At 39.7% G+C, this 25,236-nt stretch overlaps 3 protein-coding genes across 6 annotated transcripts; 2 read left to right on the forward strand and 1 right to left on the reverse strand.

Annotated features, from left to right (window-relative positions):
* Positions 1 to 5,646, forward strand: LOC129728858 (uncharacterized). The gene is made up of 3 exons (XM_055687323.1): positions 1 to 3,505; positions 3,624 to 4,589; positions 4,871 to 5,646. Exons 1-3 carry the CDS (start codon positions 1 to 3, stop codon positions 5,644 to 5,646), a joined length of 5,247 nt encoding a protein of 1,748 aa, XP_055543298.1.
* Positions 5,647 to 7,736: 2,090 nt separating this feature from the next.
* LOC129728093 (oxygen-dependent coproporphyrinogen-III oxidase) lies at positions 7,737 to 15,026 on the forward strand. Of its 2 annotated transcripts, none has more exons than XM_055686481.1 (4): positions 7,737 to 7,919; positions 8,155 to 8,696; positions 8,751 to 9,187; positions 14,857 to 15,026. In XM_055686481.1, exons 1-4 carry the CDS (start codon positions 7,855 to 7,857, stop codon positions 14,953 to 14,955), a joined length of 1,143 nt encoding a protein of 380 aa, XP_055542456.1. In that variant the 5' UTR covers positions 7,737 to 7,854; the 3' UTR covers positions 14,956 to 15,026. The 2 variants fall into 2 exon arrangements, with proteins under 2 accessions (XP_055542456.1, XP_055542457.1); XM_055686482.1 differs by having other exon boundaries at positions 7,781 to 7,919; positions 8,163 to 8,696.
* Positions 14,953 to 17,697, reverse strand: LOC129728092 (probable ATP-dependent RNA helicase DDX10). 3 transcript variants are annotated; one of them, XM_055686480.1, is made up of 3 exons: positions 17,497 to 17,697; positions 16,275 to 17,321; positions 14,953 to 16,205 (listed from the first exon to the last, which is right to left on the reverse strand). In XM_055686480.1, exons 2-3 carry the CDS (start codon positions 17,217 to 17,219, stop codon positions 15,012 to 15,014), a joined length of 2,139 nt encoding a protein of 712 aa, XP_055542455.1. In that variant the 5' UTR covers positions 17,220 to 17,321; positions 17,497 to 17,697; the 3' UTR covers positions 14,953 to 15,011. The 3 variants fall into 3 exon arrangements, with proteins under 3 accessions (XP_055542455.1, XP_055542453.1, XP_055542452.1); XM_055686478.1 differs by having other exon boundaries at positions 17,448 to 17,697; XM_055686477.1 differs by having other exon boundaries at positions 16,275 to 17,345; positions 17,448 to 17,697.
* Positions 17,698 to 25,236: the final 7,539 nt, after the last annotated feature.

Consider the following 25,236-nt stretch of genomic DNA (forward strand, 5'->3'; position numbering starts at 1 on the left):
ATGCCGAGAGATAGTCGTGCTAAAGGGCCTAAGCCGGGTGTGAGTTGTGGAGAGTGCAATGATCCGGATAATAGTCAAATGGTGTGCTGCGACGAATGTTGCCGATGGTTTCATTTTAAGTGCGTAGGTGTCGATGAAGGAATCGAAGACGTAGACTGGAGTTGTTCGTCGTGCGAAGCGGAGCGTACATCCCAGGACGCATCGGTCCATACTACGATACCTGCACCGGGTGGAGCGGACAAAAAATCGTCAAGCAACCAACAACAACAGAGCTTGCAACTTCAACAGTTGCAAAGAATGATGGATCAAATGCACAGTAGGTTCGAAGGACAACAACAAGCGTACGAAAAATTGCTACAAGAAAAGGACCAAGAGATGCAGAATGCAGTAAGTGACCTGCAGCGCCAATTCCAGATTCGATTAAGGGAAAAAGAGCAACAGGTCCGAGAGGAGTTGAAGGCTCAGACTGTCGTACCTCCACCAAATGCGAATTCAACTGCAGTAGAAAGTGAAAACCATGTAGCTGCAGATATGTGCAAGGCGGTCGAACGAATGGAGAAACAGCTTCAGGAGATGGCAAACAGACAGGATTCCGTAGCCAAAAGTTTAGATGAACGTTTGAGGACGATAGAAGTGTCTCGTCATGCTTCGGTACTGAACAACCGCAGTAATCTAAACGTCAATGCGTATCCTTTCGACCCGAACCAACGTTCGGATTTGTCTCATGAGCTGAGCGGAAGTCAACTTGCTGCGCGCCATGCAGTGGCAAAAGAGCTCCCGATCTTCACTGGTAATCCTGAGGAGTGGCCTCTGTTTATTGCCTCGTATGAAAGTACCACCAGAATGTGTGGCTACAGTAACGAGGAGAATCTGCTGCGACTCCAACGTTGTTTAAGAGGAAAGGCACTCGAAGCAGTACGTAGTCGTTTGTTATATCCAGCGGGGCTTGAAGGCGTTATAAACACATTGCGAACGCTATTCGGCAGGCCGGAAGTAATCGTCCACTCTTTGGTATGCAAAATTCGGGAAATGTCATCGCCGAAGACCGAGAAACTCGGAACTTTAATCGATTTCGGAGTCGCAGTACAGAATATGTGTGCCACAATTGTAGCCTGTGGGTTGAATGATCATCTTTGTAACGTGGCACTCCTTCAAGAACTTGTCGAGAGACTACCACCATCTATCAAACTGGACTGGGCGAGACGACGCCAGACATTGAATGCAGTTACGCTAGCGGATTTCAGTGACTGGCTCGGTGAGCTGGTTGAAGCAGCTTGCGTGGTTTCAGTCCCGTCATCAATTGGCACTTTCATTGGAAAACCTGAGAGACGTGGTCGTAAGGAAGAGGTATGTGTACACCTTGAATCTAGTTCGAGCTCAGCGTCCAACACAGGGACCCCCTACAGCCAAACGGCGAAACCGGCAAATAAACAATGCGTCATCTGTCACAGTGAATGCAGTAAGGTGGAGAACTGTAAAAAGTTTCTGGCATTTGATGTGGGAGCCAGATGGACAGCATTGAAGGAAAATAAACTATGCCGGAAGTGTCTGACGAAGCATTTTGGAGCGTGTGCGATTAAACAAGTTTGCGGCAGAAACGGTTGTTCTTATCTGCACCACAAGCTGTTACACGATGACTCTAGATACCAGCGGAATGCAAATTCTCCACCATCAACTTCATTAGATGCCACGAAAAATAATACCGCAAGCTGCAATGCTCATGTCAGTAAGACCTCTGAGATTCTTTTCAGATACGCTCCGATAGTCGTTTATGGAAGGGGAAAATCTGTTCACACTTTCGCTTTCCTGGATGAAGGCTCGTCAGTAACTTTAATGGAGCACGGCCTTTTGGAAGAGCTGGGAATCGAAGGCGAATCATATCCGTTATGTCTGGGATGGACAGCGAACCAACAACGGCAAGAAGCTAATTCCGTAAAACTTGCGTTGGAGATTTCTGGAGCGCACAACACGAGGAGGTATTGGATTCCGAAGGTGCATACTGTTGAAAATCTTGCTCTACCGCGACAAACTTTGAAAATGAACGAACTGGTACACCGATACGATTATTTGACGGATTTACCAACTGACTCATATCAGAACGTTCAACCAAGGATACTCATCGGAGTAGATAACTGCTACCTGGGACATGCGCTGGATAGCAGAGAGGGAATGATACATGGACCGATTGCTGCTAGAACACGTCTAGGTTGGATAATCTTTGGACCGTTGTCGACAGCTGCTCCAGCGGTATCGGACTCTCCGGCGTGTAATAACCTCCATATATGCGAGTGCTGTGAGCGAAAGGATGCGGAACTACATAATACGGTAAAAGCATGTTTTTCGTTAGACAGTCTCGGAGTTGCGCGTTTTACCAAGCCACTTTTATCAAAAGACGATGATCGAGCGGTACGTTTGCTGGAATCGTCGACCCAGGTGAAAGGTAGGCGATATGAAACTGGATTACTCTGGCGTTACGACAATGCTCAACTACCGGACAGTAAACCAATGGCAATGAAGCGGTTGATGTGCTTAGAGAAGCGTATGCAAAGAGAACCCGAACTGGCACGAGTTTTGAAGGAGAAGATAAACGATTATCAGCGAAACGGATACATCGAGAAGTTGACAAAGACTCAACTGTCCGAGGAATTCCCGCGTGTCTGGTATCTCCCAATATTTCCCGTGGTTAACCCAAACAAGCCTGGAAAGCTTCGCATAGTCTGGGATGCGGCTGCAAAGGTGGCGGGAACTTCGCTGAATTCATTTTTACTCAGTGGTCCGGACCAACTTACTTCTCTTCCGTCTGTGTTACACCGTTTCCGGGAGTTCCGAATTGCTGTTACGGATGATATCCGCGAGATGTTCCACCAGGTGTTGGTGAACAGAACCGACCAGCAATGCCAAAGATTCCTATGGCGCGATGGCGATCAATCCCGAAGTCCAGATGTCTACGCGATGAAAGTTATGACGTTCGGGGCTACGTGCTCACCTAGTTGTGCGCAGTTCGTTAAAAACCATAACGCACTACGATACCAATCCCGCTTTCCAAGAGCGGCCGAGGCTATACTGAAAGAGCATTATGTTGACGATATGCTTTCTAGTGAGGAGTCGGAAGAGGCGGCGGTGAAGCTTGCAAAAGACGTCCGTTTTATCCACTCACAGGCTGGATTCGAAATACGTAATTGGCTGTCGAACTCAAAGCGAGTACTTCAAGAATTGGAGGCGGAGCCGGGCGAAAAAAGCTTAAATCTGTCGAGCGAGTTGGGGACGGAGAAAGTTTTTGGTATGTGGTGGTGCACCGCTTCCGATACTTTTACTTTCAAAGTTTCTCCGAGGATAAGTGCAGATTTACTACAAGGCCGCGTCATACCGACAAAGCGTCAGATTTTGAGCACCCTGATGATGGTGTACGATCCGCTTGGATTACTGGCAAATTTCCTGATGTTCTTGAAAATCTTGCTTCAAGAGATCTGGCGCAGTGGTGTTAATTGGGACGAGCACATCGCAAGTGAGCAATGGGAGAAGTGGCAAATGTGGCTAAGAGTTCTTCCTCACGTGGAGGATGTACGAGTTTCAAGGTGTTACCGAGAGAAAACTGGCATTGGAGAACAAAATCGGATTCGCAGCAGTTGCGTACCTACGCTTCGAAGAACATGACACCATTGAGTGCGCGATAATCGGGGCTAAGACCCGAGTGGCACCCCTGAGGTACGTGTCGATTCCTAGGCTGGAACTTCAAGCGGCAGTAATCGGAGCCCGTTTGGCGAACGATGTAATGGAGTCGCACACATTGAAACCTACTAAAAGATTTTTTTGGACAGATTCACGTGACGTGCTTTGCTGGATAAATTCGGACCACCGTAAATATAGCCAGTTCGTTGCAGTACGAGTCAGTGAAATGCTGGAGTTGACCGAACCAACTGAATGGAACTGGATTCCGTCGAAACTAAACGTTGCTGATGATGCCACGAAGTGGCAGAGGTTGCCGGATCTGTCTCCTACAAGTCGCTGGTTTCGAGGTCCTGAATACCTGTGGGATCAAAGGGTTGAATGGCCCGTTACAACTTTGAATCACGGGCACACCGTCGAGGAAATACGTCCAAACGTGCTCCATCACGTCGAAGAGCGTGCGCTGTTTCGATGGGAGAAGTTCTCACAATGGAAACGGCTTCTACGCCAGGTGGCATTTGTGAAACGGTTCCCAGCGAACGTTCGTAGGAAAAAAGCGAAGCAGAATATCGTTACTGGAGTGCTGACTCAAAAAGAGCTCAAGGAAGCAGAAATTTTCATCCTCAAACTGGTGCAGAATGCTGTGTTCGCTCCTGAAATAGAGTCACTGCACAAACCGAACAAGGTACCCTGGAAGAAAGCATTACCGAAAAGTAGTCCGTTGTACAGGTTGAGTCCATTCATTTCCGAAGATGGGATTCTACGTATGAAAGGCCGAATAGACGCGTGCGAATTTGTGGACGAGCGTACCAAGCATCCGGTACTGCTGCCCAAACGTCATCCTGTTACAGACCTCATTATCGCTGAAATTCACCAAAGATATTGTCATATCAACCACCAGACCGTGCTCAGCCAAATTCAGCGTAGGTTCTATGTGCCTCAGCTTCGCTCAGCTTATAACCGGGTGCGTGCAGGATGCCAGTATTGTAAAAACCGCCTTGCGAAGCCGTTTGCCCCAGAGATGTCCGCACTTCCTTCTACGCGGTTGAAGGCCTTTTGTCGCCCCTTCTCCTACATAGGCATCGACTATTTCGGTCCGATGTATGTTGTTGTTGGAAGACGAACCGAAAAACGTTGGGGGTATTGATAACTTGCCTCACCGTTAGAGCCATACACCTAGAAATTGCACACAGTCTCACAACAGATTCATGCATACTTGCCATCAGGAATTTTATTGCCAGAAGAGGTACGCCCCTCGAAATAGTGAGTGATCGGGGAACTAACTTTGTTGGAGCCAGTCGCGAGCTAAAGCAAGAGCTAGAGAAGCTGAATCAGGAGAATTTGATGGAATATTTTGTCACTAGTGACACAAAATGGACATTTAACCCACCTGCATCTCCACACTTCGGCGGAGCCTGGGAACGTCTCGTTCAGTCTGTTAAAAAAACTCTAAAGCACCTCCAAACTTCGCGCACACCCACCGACGAGCTTTTAAGAAACATGATGGCGGAGATCGAACTAATCGTAAATTCTAGACCCTTAACCGAGCTACCGCTGGATGACGAAATGTCATCCCCACTCACACCGAACCATTTCTTACTCGGATCGTCAGACGGTTCTAAGCCCCCGATCGCGTTCGACGATAAGTATCATGCCCTGAAACACACCTGGAAGATGTCCCAGATCTACGCAAACCGGTTCTGGAAACGATGGATAGCAGAATATCTACCAACGTTGACGCGAAGGACGAAGTGGTTTCAGCCGGTGAAGCCTATCGCCGAAGGAGATATTGTCATCGTGGTGGATGAGACGCTACCGAGAAACTGTTGGCCCAAAGGTCGGGTAGTGAATGCAATCCGGTCGAAGGATGGACAGGTTCGTCGCGCTCAGGTGCAGACAGCTAATGGTATCCTGGAGAGACCGGCCGTAAAACTTGCGGTGTTGGACCTTAGTGCCACCGTAAGTACGTCGGACCCTTGATCACGAAGTACTGGGGGGAGTGTCGCGATCTTTCATCGCTTCGCACTTCGGTCCAACCCTTGCAATGCGAAACGCAGCGTTCAAAGTGACACACAGCCCTGTGCGTTGTCAAGGCGCCACTGGCTGTCACTACAGAACGTCAGCAGAACGGAAGAACGAGGGAAAAAAGAAAAAAAAAGATTCTGACGACTGGAGGTGTGAACGAAAACGTGCGGCTATTAAAATTTGCTAAACTAACAGTTTACTTATATATCTATACACGAATAGTTACTAAAATTATTAAAAATTGGAACACTAAATAAAACTAAGTGAAAAATTAAAAGCATAATTAAAATTGTGAAGCTAAAACTTACGATCTAATAGTACGGTCCTAAGTACGGTCTCAAAACGAGCTGCTGCCCGAATGTCTACGGGAGAATTCAACAAATAATTAACGAAAACAGAACCGGAAACAATATTGTCACTGATTGCCTAGGAAAACGAGTTAAAAAAGAGGCATTAAACGAATTATTTAACGTTACGTTGCGTACGCTACAATCTACAAAATATACGTTATCAAATCGGAAAAAACTGTCTTTCTCGTTGCATTTGCAACAGTGGAACTAAAAATTGTTTGTTGGGTAACAGATACTTTAAACTTAAACAGTTCCAAGTTAAACTAAACAATTACCAATAGACTGCCGCTATGCATGTCCATCATATTATAAGAGTTGGCGAGCCAAAGAAAATGCATTTTATTACAATTTCGTATCATTGCTTTTTATGAGATAGTGCAAAAAGTTTGGATATTTTTTCAAAGTTCTCCAGTACTAAGTTGTCGAATTCATCTGTTCTTAGGAAACTAAAAACTATCAATACCTTTTTCACAGACTAACAGACGTAACACTGGAACCTAGCTCCATCGCCGCAAAAAACGTTCATTTCAAATTTTCAATCGAATAACAGTCATCGCGCGAAAACGTCGTCCGGGGCGCTGTCATGCAATCTCATACATATTTTGTAGTTCCCCATTTGACACATTTAGTAACGCTGGCGCTGATGTCGAAATACATGACGCAGCGCGAATAAAACAGCAGATGGTGCTAGTGTTACTAACGTGAAGTACTGCAATCATCCAAACGATGATTTTATTGAAAATTTGTTCGAAGTGTTATGTCTGTTAGTCTGTGCCTTTTTAGTTACCTATATTTCTCAGAAAACTCAGTGACACCCGGGGCGAACCGTTACACCACCCCCAACAATGCTAAATCTTGTCGAATAGCAGCACCCAACAAATACCTAACGGCAAAAGCAACTCCTGGGGTAGGGTAGGTGAGGTCTCCTTCTTTTGGGTCTCCTCCAGTAACCAGCCGCACTGACTTGTGCTCACCCTTATAATATCGATAATTATCGTTAACGTCAAAAAATTAACGATAATATCGATGACCAGCATTTATCGATATTATCGATAAGTTTCCCATCACTACTTTGTCCAAGTATGATGACAGTTCTACAAGGTATGCTACATTTTTGTCTATCCACGCACACAAACAAATCTCGTTATGAAAAATTTCGCGTTTTGTATGGAATTCAGAACATTTTTGGAAATTTCTCGTTTTATGTTGTTCTATATCTGATTTTTTTGGTTGGAGCGTGAATCTTCAGTTGAAACACACTAGAAATTGATATTAATTTAGATTTAGTGCGAAAAATTGCGACAATATGTCGAAATAAAATATATAAAAATGCTATATTTCTAATAGTTGGAGCAAAATCTTAGTCATTGTCATAGCTCATGACTTTTGTTATTGTATGAAACATAAGCGATTCTATTTGGAAGCGCTATTAGAGTACAAAAAAAAACGAAAAGTGCGAAAAGGTTACCGGCAAATTGATGAAAAACAGCATATTTTACCTAAACCGCAGCATGTTGATGTATTCCCCACAAATAAAACATGTTTCAACATCATTTCTATAACTTTTCAGGAAAGTATGTTTCATAAGTTTAGTTTAAAATGCAAAATCATTTCAAATTTCATACAAAATTGGAAAAAGTTCATAACGATCACTAATACTAATGCATCGACGTGAATAGCATACCTTGTAGAACTGTCATCATACTTGGACTACTTTGTGGTTCGTTGAATGATTCATTATTTTTATCTCATTTTATAATATTCACACCTGTACAAAAAGTGTAAAACTATTCGAGTAATATTCAAAATTCAAATGTTTTTCCGAATATTACACATCAATCTTCGCTTTACCAGTACTACTGGCAAAAAAATTCTTGGGTAAGCAAAATCTCACAGAAACTCCAGAGTATTAACGAATATTTACGAGACGAGACAGCACTTATCGTTCTTACAGTAGAATAACTGTTTTTTCACCGACCGGTTTCAGATAAGCTGTGATCTAACTATAGGGCGATGGCCTTGAATACTCGTTAGTTCTTGTCTCGTAAATATCTGTTAGTTCTTACGTTACACCTAATCAACATTTAAAATATAAAGAAACGATATCTCTAAGAGCTACAGGTGCTGTACTAGCCGGCACTGCAATAGCAACTTACTTCCAAAAAAATGAAGTGTACATGGCTTCAAAGCAGCAGCCAGCTGGGAAATTCATGGCTGAACCTATTACACCAAAAACACAGCTGACGGCCAACTCTGATGATATCAAAACTAAAATGGAATTGTTGATCATGAAAATTCAGGCAGACTTTTGTCACGCTTTGGAAAATGAAGAATTTTTTGGCAAAAAGTTTACTGTTGATCGTTGGGAACGCAAAGAAGGTGGTGGTGGTATAACCTGTGTACTTCAGGATGGAGATGTTTTTGAAAAAGCTGGAGTTAATGTATCAGTTGTTCATGGCATACTACCTAAAGGAGCTATTCAACAGATGAGATCCCGAGGAAAAGAGCTCGCTGAAGGAGATTTGCCTTTCTTCGCAACAGGAGTCAGCGCTGTAATTCATCCACGTAATCCAATGGTCCCAACAATTCATTTTAATTACCGCTACTTTGAGGTAACAGATTCAAAAGGTCACAAACAATGGTGGTTCGGTGGGGGTAATCCTGGTTGAAACAATAACATTTTAACGCACTAAAATAGGTTTTTCTTAGGAACGGATCTTACACCATATTACTTAAATGAAGAGGACGCAGTTCACTTCCATAAGACTTTAAAGGAGGCCTGCGATGATCACGATAGAGATTACTATCCCAAGTTCAAAGAATGGTGTGACAAATATTTTTTTATTCCTCACCGGAATGAATGCCGTGGTGTAGGGGGTATATTTTTCGATGATCTCGATACACCAGACGAAGAAAGTGCATTCGAATTTGTGTCTAGTTGTGCACATTCTGTAATTCCATCATATCTTCCTCTAGTTCGAAAGCACAAAAACGAAGCATATGGCGATCGAGAACGCCAATGGCAATTGTTGCGTCGAGGCCGATATGTAGAGTTCAATCTTATATATGATCGAGGAACAAAGTTTGGTTTGTATACACCTGGAGCACGCTACGAAAGTATTTTAATGTCCCTACCTTTAACCGCAGTAAGTACCAAATTTACAAACATATTGTTTCGTTTTCATTTTTGGGCGCAGAAGGGGGCCGTAGGGCCAAGTCTCTAGTGATTAATCACTTTCCATGCTGTACCAAGAGAAATATGTAGATTAGGGTGGGACAAAAACTAAATGTTAGCTCCCATGCACTTTTCGTGTTCCTTATGGGTCCTATACTGCCCATAAACGCATAAGAGTCACACTACCAAAAACGTACAACTGAGTAAAACGCAGTAGACGCAGGAAAACCACTGCATTTTGTTCTTCCTACTGATTCAATCAAAGAACAAAATATTAAAACATGCATTCGTCCGAGGTAAATATATGTGGCAGAAAACTTTTATATGTAATAAGGTTGTGGTTGTTCCATTTAGTACACTTTAATTGGTCTTTTAATGAAAGTTACTATAATTTTCTATTGATTGTTTTTAGCTCTGAGCCTGTTTTGCATTTATTTGTAACGTGGGACTGACCAAAATTTATATTTTTTCATCATTTTAGCAACAAACATAGCCTTTTTTGTGATTTTTTGAGAGCGCACGTACTGTAAAGAAGTTTCTGGGGTTTATCTCAAAAGTGATGAAAATTCACAGGGGACTGTTATGCATTTATGGGCAGTATAATAACTGTGTAAATTTTCAGATCGATCAGTGAAACCCCCGATTTGCGTCCGATTTTTAAAGTTTCCATACAATTTCATATGGGAAAATCCACTTTTTCAAAACTCATTCTCTATAAATGTCCAGTAGGGTCCACTGGCTTCGGTATTTTCAATAACAATTCAACCGTCTCCCATAAGCTCGATAATCCTGCTTCTGTTTACGTCGCAGAATTGGCTGCAATTAAGTACACCCTAGGGATTACCGAAAAAATGCTCACGGACCATTATTTCATCTTTACGGACAGTCTCAGTTCCATTGAGGCTCTCCGATCGATGAAAGATGTTAAGCACTCTCCGTATTTCCTGGGGAAAATACGGGAACATCTGAGTGCTTTATCCGAAAAATCGTATCAGATTACCTTAGCGTGGGTCCCTTCTCACTGCTCGATACCGGGCAATGAGAAAGCGGACTCTTTGGCTTAGGTGGGCGCAACAAACGGTGATATTTATGAAAGACCAATTGCTTTTAATGAATTTTTCGCACTTGTACGTCAGAATACGATCATCAGTTGGCAAAATGCGTGGACCAGAGGGGAATTGGGAAGGTGGTTACATTCCATAATCCCCAAAGTATCGACGAACCCGTGGTTCAAGGGGTTGGATGTAGGTCGGGATTTCATTTGCGTGATGTCCCGGCTTATGTCCAATCACTATAGATTTGACGCGCATCTCCGTCGTGTTGGGCTCGGGGAAAGTGGTATCTGTGCCTGTGGTGAGGGTTATCACGACATAGAGCATGTGGTTTGGTCATGCCCTGTACACCGTGACGCCAGGTCTAAATTAATAGCTTCCCTGCAGGCCGAAAGTAGGCAGCCGGCTGTTCCTGTTCGTGATGTCTTGGCGAGCCGTGACCTATCCTACATGTCCCTTATATACGTTTTCCTGAAATCCATCCACACCCCAGTTTAATCCTATTCCCTTCCGCCTATATCCAACCAAACGACAAGAACACGATAAGAAAAAAAAAAAACAGCAACTAGACCCGCACGATACTCTCAGGTCCCGAGGGAGACAACCCAATATGCCAGTCCGTAATATCTTGGCCCAGCAGCGGAACATATTCAATATGCTGCTTACCTATGGCGATGGAAAACCATCAAACAACAAATCAGTGCTTTTAATGCAAAATATTCTAGCTTTAAGTTAGATTTAGTTTCAGCTCGTAGTCGGCAGCGAGGATAAAAAATTTGCTTTTAGTTATTAAGATACTTTAGAAAGTAAGCTACCAGATATAATTGGCGCCGTTAAACATTCAATTGTATTTGTGCCGTGTCAAATAAATTATAGATGAAGAAAAAAAAAATGTCCAGTTGGCTCCTAAAAGCACATTGATGCATGATGCTTGTAGGAAATTTTCCTGCGAAAAACTCTTCTGAAGACCGTAAGGTGCTGCTGCTACGATGCTTGTAGAAAAAGTTATTCATCCCAAACTGACTGAATGTCTGACGAACGGTTCACCATTAAATTTTTCCAGCAACACTGCTACAGCATGCTGCTATTGCAAACTTGCTTAATAATGAAAAATAATTTCGCGTCGAATTTAGCTTGAAAGTGTGATTTTTACTCATAGTTTCTTCGGCGAAGCCTCCCAGATAAATTACACGCGATATCATTTCTTATCACATGGTTGAATTTGCAACAGCAGCATGCTGCAGCAATATTCCTAGAAAAATTCAATGGTGAGCCGTTCGCCAGATATTCAATCAGTTTGAGGGAAACAACTTTTTCTACAAGCATTGTAGCGCCTTACGGTTTTAGAAGAGTTGCTCCCAAGAAAATTTCCAACAAATATCATGTATCGAAATATTTTTAGGAGCCCACTGGACATCTCTAGAAAATAAGTTTTGAAAAAGTGTATTTTCCCATATAAAATCGTATGGAAACTTTAAAAATCGGGCGCAAATATATAGTTTCACCGATCGATCTGAAAATTTACCCAGTTGTTGTAGGACCCATAAGGAACACGAAAAGTGCATGGGTGCGAAAAAAATAACACCATCACTTTTTTCCCATATAACCGAGTCCCAGTCTAATGTAGATTTAGCATCGCAAAATGAGCGGGGGCCCAGTGTGGTTTGTAACGTCTCCGCCAACCACGCTCGACGCCTGGGTTCGAATCCCACCGCCGACATAGGTGTCGATGGTTGTGAGGTGGCGTGATCCGCTCACAACCAACCCAACTGGTCTAGATTCAATCCTAGCCGACACCGGGAGATTTTCGGAGGCGAAAAATCTCTGGGATCACGCCTTCCATCGCATGAGGAAGTAAAGCCGTTGGCGCCGGTCCGTTAATAATCGGGTCGTGAGTTAGGGTCCTGGGTGTGGAGTCGCCTCCCTGGGCGTCGGTGATTGGCCACAACAGTGGCGGAACTAGACCGACGGAAAATAAGCGAGAATAAAAAAAAAATAATAATAATAACCTCAGGGGTCTAATAAATCCTGCTTGGGACTGCCGGATAGTAAGATAAGTTGTTGAATATAAGGGATAGTCGAAGTGATAAGTTGCAGAAAGGGAAGGAAAGGAAGAAGTAGACATAGATGAAGAGAGATATCTGTCATTGATGGGTTTTACAATTTCAGTTATGTGTTAGTGTAACAATATATATGAGGGAAAAAAAGACATTCATACATAAATACATACAAATAAACATACACATAAACATACACATATACATAAGAACACATATACATCATCATATACATATACAAATACTAAAACTAAAGTTTATAGCAAAGGGCCAAAACTAAGCTCTCCCCGCTCCATCCGGAGCCCCAAACAATCCCAAACCTATCGGAAGTCGATCGGTTCCGCACCCGCACCCCAAACCCGCATTAAACCTGTACGAGAATAGAACTGACACATAAATTATAGACCAAAACGTGATGCGCAAAGAGCAGAGGCCTATAAACGTCAACATTTTGCCTACCAATCATAAATTCATCACGGCGTTAATATTTCATTTCAAATGCTTATAAAACTTATCTTATTCATTGAAAGTGCACATTGTACTGAAAACAAATCTTGTAAAACCGTTGAATTAGGGCTTCTTATATGCAAAGTAAACAAACTCGAGCTTGGCATTTCGTATAGAATATGTGTCGTAATTAGAATACATTTTTGAATCACACTCATTTGTGGTTCAACAAAATGTCTTTAAGTTGTGCTCAAAATTGTGAGTGATGCATTGGAACTCAAAAGTTGCGAGTTTTCAGTGGAACAAACCTCAAAATTTATTTATTCTTACGAAGTTCATGACACCTTCCAGTGCGTACTTGAAGTCATGCGAAGTTAATCTAATTTACTAGAACTGTTCAAATAGAATAAAACATTCGCGGGTGGTTGCCGGATTTACTGCTTTTCTCTTTGCGCACCTCACCTTATAACACAGACTCTTGTTTCTACTACTAGGTACGGCTACTATAACTGCACAGAATTAGGAAGAATGTATTTGTCACTTTTTAGATGAGAATAGAGCTTGCACAATGTGGTCTGATCCACGTGTGAAGAGAATTCATCAAAACTTTTAACAATTAATATTGTCATGAATCCTCTCCACATAGGAGACTGCCGAGATCAGAGTAGGAAGAACTAAAACATAGGTATATGACTCTCATGATCTCCCTTAGCTCCCATCCGCCACCCGGAAGCACGCGCCTTTGGGCTGTGAAAGCTGGAACAACTTTGTGGCTCTATCTTGATTTTGGTTCTGTAAAGCTATAAGAACCCAAGATTGAAGCTCAACCACCAAGCCCAGGAAAATTCACAAACATATTATTGTTCAAAGAAAAACATAGTAGATACAGAAATTTCCCAGCAGGCTGGTCTCGAGGTACAATGATGGTCTTAACCTAGGACAGGACGTGACAAGTGGCTTCTAGTTATTCTTCTTTTCGTTCAAAATAGCCCTCATAAAACATTTCAATTTTCCGGCACGAGGCTTGCCAGTGTCGCCAAAATATTTAATAAAGGAAATTTCAATACCTAGGATTTTTCAAGTTCTGGGTTACAATTATAATTAGTTACTTGATAATAGTTACTCAATGAATCTTGAATTGATTTGAAGATATATTTTGGATTTATTTGAACTAGTCATAAGTCTTGCTTTTCTTGAATTAAATCTGCAATCGTTCATCATAAGTAGTTTGAAAAACATGTTAAATATTTCGAATGTTAATATTCACAGATCCGGTGTGTGAAAATGTTTCGAAAAGTTGTTGAAAGAAACACAATTCATCCACTTGGTAAGCAGAAACAGTGTGAACCAAAAATATTGAAAGTTTTCGCAGCACGGCCAACCATACCGACTCATAATAAAACTTAACAGTGCGCTAAATAAAATCGACCAATCAGAGAGGTCTTTCACTTTGACAGAACTTTGGGTGATTTTTGGTTTCTCTTGTCACGTCCTGTCCTAGGTCTTAACAAGCCAATTGTCATCTACTTGTACACTGCTCACAGTTGGCTGCGAAATCTCTGTACCAAATAAATAGCATCGCAGACTAATTTTGGATAAGAAGATAATAGAATAAAAGCGTTAAGCTTGGTTGAATTTAAGACACAGCGTTTTTGTTATAAAGCTTCCATAATTGAAGACAGTGGCGTAGCGTGACCGGGTGGCACCCGGGGCGGAAAATTTGGGTATCACCTCTTTCCCCTGAGTATCACCCCTCTGGTTGCAGTGAAATCCTTTTGTTATCAAAAATAGTGAAAGTTAGCACGTTCGTATTCAATTGCACTTAATCTACCCATTTTTGAAAAATTGCATGTGATTATACTCTAAGGAGTATATTTATATAATTTTCGACGGTTTCACCGCTACCTCCACCTAATTGATAGTTAATCTCACGGATATCGCCCTTTAGAAGGCGATGCGTATAAAAATTTTCCTCACGGAACCGCAACCCCCGCTACGCCAGTGATTGAAGATGCTTTTATTTCGATCAGACTCCTTTCCATCCTGCGTAAAACCGTTAAACTAAAGCATTTATTTTTTTACAGAAATGGGAATACATGCATCTACCTCCTGCTGATAGCAAGGAAAATGAGTTAAGTCTTGTTTTGAAGAACCCCAGAAACTGGCTAAAAACGACTCAATAAATTCGTGAAGCATTTATTATGTTTTCAGGTTTTGTATTAGGTATTAAATATCATTTCTATTGGAGAAGGTCCATGGCAAGTCGTTCAGCTTCATTCAACGTGATATCACTAACATTCACAGTTCTACGTTTCTTAGTGACCTTTACAGCAACTTTTGGTACTTTATGATCAACTACACTACCTGACGAGCTGTGGTTTACGTAAATTTTGTCGGGATCAGGTAACCAATTTAAATCCACACTCTGTTCGTTACCGCTATCAAAGTGATCCACGCTCTCAACCTCATCATGCTCTTCGGATTTCCGTTTAAGTTTTTCCTTCTGTGCCACTCGCTTGGCCTTCTTCAAAGCTTTATAACGCTCTTTATCCTCTGCGTCTCCCAACATTAGCTCTACTCGAGCCTTTTCTATGTCGTACACCTCGTCATGTTTCAATTCCGTCTCATGACCGCTATCATCGAAAACAATTTTTTTATTTGTAACTGAAGCTTTCTTCATAAGCTTCACTTTGGTAATCTTTTTCTTGGTACCTTTTATTAATGGTGAAGTAGTTTTTTCTTCCACGACTGGTATCCCAGAGCACTTTACTGTGAATAACTCATCGCCACTACTATCGACATCGTCCTCAGCAACTGTAACCTTTAGATCTGTATGAACATTTTTTGGTGCTGCACCTATTTTTGATAAGAATCGAACACGTGGAGTTACCAACAAACCCAACGATCTGGCATACGCTTCCATATCTAGGTTTGACACTTTAAAAACAGATTTGTCTTTCATTAGTGCCACTGATTTTACATAAGCGACAAAGGCACGTTTGGCTGATTCTTTTAACTCTGGTGACTGCGCAAGAAATGATTGAATTTTTACTAACGGCGAGAAAAGTTGCTTCTCATCTATGTGAATTTTGCTGATAGGTACTTTTGATTTTTGTAGTTGCTCAATCATTCCGTTTTCCTCTTGCGGAATCAAAACAAGCAAGCTTTCCCCGCTTGTATTCAAGCGTGCCGCACGGCCTGCTCGGTGAATATATTGAATAGCATCTTCTGGACAGTCAAGTTGCACAACCCAGTTTACTTTTGGGAAATCTAAACCACGAGAGGCTATATCTGTTGCCATTAAACATACATTACTACGCGCGCAAAATTCGGTGTAAATTTTATTCCGTTTTTCTTGATTCATTCCACCGTACAGAGGAAGTAACAATGCGCTAGGGCGAAGTTTACGAAATATTTCATAAAAAAATTTTACCTGCAACAAAAAATATATTGTGCCTATAAATAGTGAATTCAAATATTTGAATCAGATAAATGTTCTTACCTGTTTGCAGGTCGCAAAAAATATAATAACTTTTTGCTTGGCATGAGCTCTAAGAAAAGACCAAAGCATTGTAAGCTTATTTTTTTGCTCAATTACGACATAGTTCTGCTGCAAGCGGTGCGGTGTCGTGTACTGTTCTTTCTCATGGGGAGCTATATACACAGGATTCTGAAGATTCAACCGAGCCAAATCTTTTACAGATTTTGTTTGTGTAGCCGAAAACAATAATGTTTGTCTTTCCACCGGTAAATTCTCTATAATTGAGTTCATTGTCACCTCAAATCCCATATCCAGACATCGATCTGCTTCATCCAAAACTAATATTTTCAGGTTTGTGCTATCGAAAAGTGGATTTTGATCCATGTGCTGTAACACTCGTCCCGGAGTGCATATAATAATGTTTAATTGGTGCAATCGAGACTTTTCAAACTTTAGGTTTTGTCCACCGATAATCAGACCAGTAGTAAAATCATGATGCTTGCCTATTTTGGCAACAGTCTCAAATATCTGTAAGGCCAATTCACGAGTCGGAGTTATTATCAGAGCACCAAGCCCATCAAGGCGTGTCCACTGATTAACGTATAATTTCTCAAAAATTGGAATAAGAAATGCCAGTGTTTTTCCACTACCGGTTTTGGCAGTAGCTAAAATATCTTTACCTTGTAAAGCCGGTAAGATAGATTCACGTTGTATAGCAGTTGGTATTTTATACTGACTTTGTGTTAATCCTTGTAATGTCTTTTTTGAAAGAGGGAAATCCGAAAACTTGCAGTTTTCTTCAACACTTGCATTGATACACTTTTCAATTAACCGGGAGATTTCGTTCGATTCACAATCAACCGATAACTTCAAATGATTGATTTTGGTTTTCGTTACCTTCGAATTTCGATTGATTCTGCCTTTCTTAAATTTAGCTCGGTGCTTTTTTACTTCAGGCCCAGACATTATTTAAAAGATTTCCTTACACTAGAGCATTAATTCATTCTAATTCTCGTAAATCCACATTGTTTGCACAGTTCACTTCACATGCTATTGGCCCTGACGACTCTGTTGATATTGGTTTGGTTTTTACTTGCGAAAGTGAAGGAAGGGAATATTTTTTTTTTTCACACATAAATTGACAATTGCATATGAGAACTCGCGTAGGTGCGAACAGCCTTAAAAATCTCTTACTTTTTGTCAGGGCCAATTTATAGTGAATTTCTTTATTCCACCAGCTCACCTCGTTTTGACATGGAAGCGCACTAACTGCTGTCAAAACTCCAAGTATGATGACAGTTCTGTAGAACTGTCATCATACTTGGGTCAAAAATCTCCTTTATTCGCTCGATTTTGACCCAGTTTTGACCTGCCGTGCTGCCCGAAGCGCACTGTAAAATTTGTCAGCTTCAACCCACCACCGCACGTGCTAAGTTCGTAAACAATTATCTGGCATCTATTTCTTACTTGCGTCTTAAATGACAATGACGTTTTATTATTTCTCGGCAGTATTGCCCGCACACAGTGGAATAAAGAAATTCGCTATTAAACTGTATTCGGAACTACACAGAAAAATAAAAATACCCAAATATGCGTATTTTTGACGCAATCAGTCCTTCTACACGCTCGGCCGTTTTTGCTCTAAATTGAGTAAATTTTGACTCAATTTCGTTAAAAGTGGATCTACCCCCCGCATAAGCAATAACCATGACACTTGCTTAAGCCTGTATTACACTCTTTGACCAAGCGTCAAATAATTGGCACTTTTTGACAGATAAAAATTTGGTCAAAGATAATTGTTTGTCACTCTCCAAATTTAACATGGGGCAAACACGGGCAAACAACAACCATGATGCCAAATAAATTTGACCATTATGTCAGAAGGTCAAATATTTGACCATTAGACGAAGAGAGTACTACAGGCTTTAGCAACTAGTTCGAGATATAGTCACAACTGTGTGGGTTATCGTTAAACGATCTGCATTATCATCCGTTTGTGGTTATTGATTATATGGTTATTGATTATAGCAGTTGCACACGTTTTTGGAAGCATTTAGCATTTCTGGCGGGCTTAAAGTCTGTTCGCACCTACGCGAACTCTCATGTGCAATTGGGTCCTAGAGTTTTACACGGTTTTCTGATTTTTATATATCAGCGATTTTCAAATGAATAAAAAACTGCTCGGAATGCCTTAAATGACAGTTCTCTCATATACCGTACATGGGCGAAACGTCAACTAAGACTAGTGAACCTGTATATATTTATATATATATATATATATATATATATATATATATATATATATATATATATATATATATATATATATATATATATATATATATATATATATATATATATATATATATATATATATATATATATATATATATGGTGTATAGGCTCCATAACTAAGACCTTTCGAGCAGTGTTTTTATGTCGTTTTCGTTTTTGCGGTGTAGCTACAACGCGGACTACACTTTGTCCTATTTTTTTTTTTTTCATTTACCGGACTATCCTTTTTCTGTCCCGGACAGTCCGCGAAAGAAACAGAGTGCAGTTTTGAAGACACCAACACATTCACACGCATGTGTCCAAATAAAAAAAAATGTGTCAAAACCACCGTACCATAATCGTTCACTACCAATGCATTTTCTTGCAAATTAATATTAAGTTCCATCATTTTTCAGTAAATTGGCAAAATTTTCGTACAGTAGCACAAACGCGACAAAAAGACAATGGCGATAATGACCAAAACAAAACAAAGTGACAGCTAACTCTGGTATTACGTACACCATTGCAACTGCTACATCGGCTACATAGGGATGTGAAATGAAAATCTAAAACTGAAAAAAGTGAAAAATATGTCCAATTTCAAATGCTAATAAATCAGTTAGTTTTAGATGGATTTCCTTCGTTTTTGCAGCAATCGATTAGAAAATCTTCTAAGATTTCTACCAAATGCATGAAATTGCAATTTTATTATTCGAACTATTGTACTATTGAAAATTCTTAAGCCTTGTCAAAACACAAAATTCGACCTCCGATTGGTCGTTATACGATTGCTTCCTTAAGCGCGGTCGGCAGAGTTATGGACTTAGTAAATTGGGAATGCATCATTTGGCCTATGTAAGAGCTTCTTCAGATAATAAACAGACATTTCATCGGATATTAAATTGAACAACTGAAATTTGAAGAACACAAATGAATATTTGAACAGTTATTATTTTCTCGTTTTGCGCTATAATCCAAAGTTAATTATCTTCATCTACATGCATACTTTGACTATTATTACGTGTTTGCGTCGCTTAGTATTTGACTACGGTTATGCAGAACGAAAATAAAGGCGCGATGCGATTTGGCAAGAAATGTGTTGAAATGTATAGCTCTACTCCGTCTTAAAAAGAGCTGTACATTTCACCACGGTAAGGCGAATCGCATCGCGCCGTCATTCGCGTTCTGCATAACCGTAGCCTTTGTTCCGTTCCCGTTTAATGATGTCGTATTAAATGTGCATATTACAATTCGGCAGCACCTCAACTTCTCATTTGCACAAAATTTAAAAATATTCAATGAACTTCATTCAAAATATCAAACAAAAAGAAATTACAATACTGCCACTGAACGGTCAATGTTTATATACTAGAAAAAATGACTGACACGCAAGAAGCCGGGTTATCTTTCTTGTAAAAGTATTCTACATCAACCTTGCGGTCGTGGCTTTGCATACAACCTTCCTGTGATTTTTTATTTGAAAATCACGTTTTGCTCATAAAACGCAGCTTTTTGCCTTTCTCCTAGAAAGGTATAGCAATCACTGAAAAAATCAAAGGTCTAAAAGTGCTCCAAGGGGTCGAATCTCGTATATCAATCGACTTAGTTCGACGAGCTGAGCATTTTCTGTGTGTGTGTGTATGTGTGTGTGTATGTGTGTGTGTGTGTGTGTGTATGTATGTAACGGTCACCCAATCTCACTCGATTTTCTCAGAGATGGCTGGACCGATTTTCATGAAACTTATTGCAAATGAAAGGTCTAGTTGTCCCATAAGACCCTATTGAATTTTATTGTAATCGGATTTTTACTTTCGAGGTTATGTATCAAAATGTGAAAATCACAAAACTTCATTATCTCAGAAACTACAAAACCGATATGAACAAAATTGGTATCAAAAGAACGGGCTTGTTTTTTGAACCATTTGTGAAATAATTTTATAATGATTGGACATGTAGTTCAAAAGTTATGCAAAGAAACGTGTTTCAAACACTGTTCAAACTCACTCGCTTTCTCAGAGATGGCTGGACCGATTTTCACAAAATTAGTGTCATATGGAAGGTCTTGTTGCCCCATAAGACCCTATTGAATTTTATTGTTATTGGACTTTAACTTTGTCCGTTATGTATAATAATGTGAAATCAGGCTATGACAAGAAACATGTTTCTAAGACTGTTTGAACTCACCCACTTTTCTCAGAGATGGATTGACCGATTTTCACAAAATAAGTTGCAATAGAAAGGTCTAGTTGCTTGATAAAACCCTATTGAATTTTATTATAATCGGACTGTAACTTTGTCTGTTATGTATCAAAATGTAAAAGTTATGAAACTCCATTATCTCAGAAACTACACAACCGATTTGAACAAAATAGGTATCAAATGAAACCCTTAAATAACGAATTTTTTTATGATTGAACATGTAGTTTGAAGGTTATGAAAAGAAAGGTGTTCAGAAAACTTTATCAAATTCACTCGTTTTGCCAAAGATGGCATCACTGATTTCAACAATCTTAGTTTTAAATTGAAGGTTTAGTTGTTTTATGACAAATTGACAAAATCGAAAAAATGCTGCTCTAAAGCTCATAATAGTTGCCCTAGAATGTAAAAAATTCTAAAATTATCTATAATTAATCTATAAATTCTATAATAAGCTATTATTTTCATTTTTTCTTAGTTTGACCTTCGGGGCTGCATTTGTGTTGACCAGTGTAATCGGACTTTTATTTTATCCATTATGTGTTAAATTGTAAAAATATTGAAAATCTCTTCTTTCAAAGGTTACACGACTTGTTTAAAGAAAACAGGGGTCGCAAATTCGGATTTCAAAATGAAGTGTGAGGTTGATTCCTGGTCTCTGAGCATCATCCCGGGTACTGGAAAACTCACATTGGGTAATGTGAATGATTTCTGGCCTCAGGGTATCATACTGCTTCCCCAAATCGTATTGGATGATACTTGTCACTTTAGGCTGTTGATCGGAAACTGTCGTCATCTTCGCCATAGAAATACCCAGATTAGGCAGTTCGGCAATTTTATGATGGATTTTATGATTATCAGGCAACCAGGAGCGGTCACCTGGATTGAAAATTGGGTTTTATGTCGGTTTCTGGCCTCTGGGTATAATCCAGGTTTCAAGAACCCATATTGATTGGTATTTGGCCATTCATTAGATGCCTCTCAGAAACGATCAGTAATATCAACTTCGTTAAAGAATTTCAATTTCACTGATAAGATCATTCAAATTAATGTACAGTAGGGTGTCCCAAAATTGCACAAGTTTGGGGCTCACCCTCCAGATGATAGAAAATGGTGTTACGAACAAACTTTTGTTCGGCGGCAGCTCTAGAATATGATGTTTTCAACTGGCCCCGATGCCTTTTTGGAAAAAATTGGTTTTTATGTTAAATCCAAAAAACATGTCCAGTTATACAATTTTCCATGAAACCTAATCCTTTTATGTTTTTTACAGGTTCCTTAGGGTCCAAACTGTAAGGGAAAAATTCGTTTCGGATTGATTATCGTAAATTAATTTTCCTAAAAGAAAATCTATCGTTTGGAAAAGAGATTTTTCAAGTATACTTTGACATTCAATCAATAAAAGTGGGTATTAAACCTAATGCTCTCACCAACTGAATACCATTCAAAGTTGGAAAATTTTATGGGGAAGAACAATGCCAAAGATTACATGGCTCTAAAATTACTTGGTTTTGATTTATTAGTGATTTACTGTGGAACAAAAAGTTGAATTTTAATGTTTTCCTACAATAATCAAAGTCGAGTGAAAAAATTGAATAAATATTATCAAGTTTATAGAATCAAAAGAAATAATTATCGGTTTCTGTTAGACTCTACTAGAAATTTAGGAAATAAACATTGAAATTCAGTCCGCGCAAATATATATTTCGACGGTGACATACAGTCATCCTCAGTGCTTATGTGGACTGGTAAAGAGCAAAGCGTAAACCCTGTTTTTTATTTGTAGTAGGTAAAATGGAAATTTAGCCCTCTTAATTAGAGTTAGGTAGGGAATTATGCGGTGGGTTTGTTTACCGTACCATATCTGCTCTTTACCAGTCCACATAGGCACTGAGGATGACTGTATGTCACAGTCGAAATATATATTTGCGCGGACTGAATTTCAATATTTATTTCCCAAATTTCCAGTAGAGTCTACCGGAAACCGATACTTATTTCTTTTGATTTTATAAATCATTCTGCTAAGACGCTCGGTATAGATTTTCCAAATTAACAAGTTTATTAAAGGGGAGGAAATGTAAAAAATTTAACGAGGATGCGAAAAAGGAACAAGGACAGAAAGTGCAACTTAAAATTAGAAAAAAAAACTTATTCAGATGGGACTCGAACCCGCAATCTCCGGTGACTTCGGTACGGTGGCGGGTCTGCAGACTGCACTTGTGGTATCTTCCGGAAGTCAATGTTAGCCTGGTATTTTTCGATAAAAATGTTAATGATGACTCGAAGAGGAGGTGGTACAAAACTTGAAAAAAGTGAGCAGTGAAAACGACAATTCAAGCGTTAAAAAATTTTCGTCTGTAGAAACCTAGTGGACTCACAGAGAAGTCACTAAAGTTTTTTCGATAGACTGCGGTTTGGTATCACGTTTTTTTATTCAGGAAGATCCCAAGGTCTGGATGGAAAGAAATTATTATCTTGATGCCAAATCGAAATGTTGAAGCTTAACAGTTATCAATGACCCCAACTTTTAATGGCATTCAGTTGGTGAGAGCATTAGGTTTAATACCCACTTTTGTTGATTGAATGTCAAAGTATTCTTGAAAAATCTCTTTTCCAAACGATAGAATTTTTTTTAGGAAAATAAATTGACGATAATCAATCCGAAACAAATTTTTCCCTTACAGTTTGGACCCTAAGGAACCTGTAAAAAATAAAAGGATTAGGTTTCACGGAAAATTGAATAACTGGACATGTTTTTTGGATCTAACATGAGAAAACCCGATTTTTTCAAAAAAGTCATCGGGGCCAGTTGAAAACATCATATTCTAGAGCTGCCGCCGAACAAAAGTTTGTTCGTAACACCATTTTCTATCATCTGGAGAGTGAGCCCCAAACTTGTGCAATTTTGGGACACCCTAATGTACAGTCGTCGTTCGCTAACTGCAACATGTTTACATTGCAGTTATCGAATGCCGTTTGATAACTGCAACACTTGACACATGCCAAAATTTAGAGGGGGGTCCGTCACTACCATTTTTGTTTTCAATGATGTCGAAATGTATTTTTTTAATGAAGTACATAGTAGCAAAAAATAGCAGAAAACTAAAATAGGTAAGCTTTTTGATTAATAAATTTGAAAGCCATATTTTCCGTATCATAATTTATTGCGTTTTAGTAACTACTTTACATAACCAATATGTAGGCGAAGATAAAGTTCATCACTACAGAAGACCATTTTACGAGACGTTTCTGAACTCAATTCATGAATGAAATTTTGACAGAAAGCTCGGAACCGCTGACATAACGCAAGTAAGAGCAACATCAATGTCAGCAGGATCCGTGACGTGAAAGCTAGCCAAACAATGCACAAGGAATTTTTTTTTCTCTTATAATAATTACGGAAAGTGAACCACATAACATGGTGATTTGGCTTCATTGATTAATAGTGGAGATCTATAATCTCCCATCTAGAATGAAGAGACAAGTAAACGGAATCGAAAAAAATCGAGAAAAATGAAAAGTCCTTTTGAAATGTTTCTAGAGATTCAACAATTTTTATTTTCGAATGCCTTTAGAATCCCCCCGCGAGATTTGTCACTTCAATGTCAAATATGACTTTGACTTCAGATTTGACGGATTGCGGTCCGATAACTGCAAAGTTGTTGCAGCTATCGGTCTTGCAGTTAAAAAGCGTTGCAGTTAAAAGACTTGCAGTTATCGAACGGCGACTGTATAAGGAACAACATTTAATTATACATTATTTGAAATCTACTGAATAACGTTGTTTTAAAGAATTTGAATATTTAAAGGCAGTATATGAGTACAGATCGATCATACCACAATCAAAAACAAAATCGCATCATATCGCATCATAGTTGAAAGAATTTAATGTTATTTTCATGTATATGTGTTAATTTATATTCATATCGTCGGTTTCGTGCAACACTGGCACAACTCAAAAAATCACAGGAAGGTTGTATGCAAAGCCACGACCGCAAGGTTGAAGTAGAATACTTTTACAAGAAAGATAACACGGCTGCTTGCGTGTCAGTCATTTTTTCTAGTAAATAAACGTTGACCGTTCATTGGCAGTATTGTAATTTCTTTTTGTTTGATATTTTGAATGAAGTTCATTGAATATTTTTAAATTTTGTGCAAATGAGAAGTTGAAGTGCTGCCGAATTGTAATATGCACATTTAATACGACATCATTAAACAGGAACGGAAAAAAGGCTACGGTTGTGCAGAACGCGAATGCCGGCGCGATGCGATTCGCCTTACCGTGGTGAAATGTACAGCTCTTTCTAAGGCGAAGTAGAGCTATACATTTCAACACATTTCGTCTTGCCGAATCGCATCGCGCCGTTGTTTGCGTTCTGCATGACCGTAGCCAAACACTAAGCGACGCAAACACGTAATAATAGTCAGAGTAAGTATGTAGATGAAGATAATTAACTTTGGATTATAGCGCAAAACGAGAAAATATTAACTCTTCAAATATTCATTTGTGTTC

The sequence above is a fragment of the Wyeomyia smithii genome, chromosome 3 (assembly GCF_029784165.1).
Source record: "Wyeomyia smithii strain HCP4-BCI-WySm-NY-G18 chromosome 3, ASM2978416v1, whole genome shotgun sequence".
In the NCBI taxonomy this organism is placed as follows: Eukaryota; Metazoa; Arthropoda; class Insecta; order Diptera; family Culicidae; genus Wyeomyia; species Wyeomyia smithii.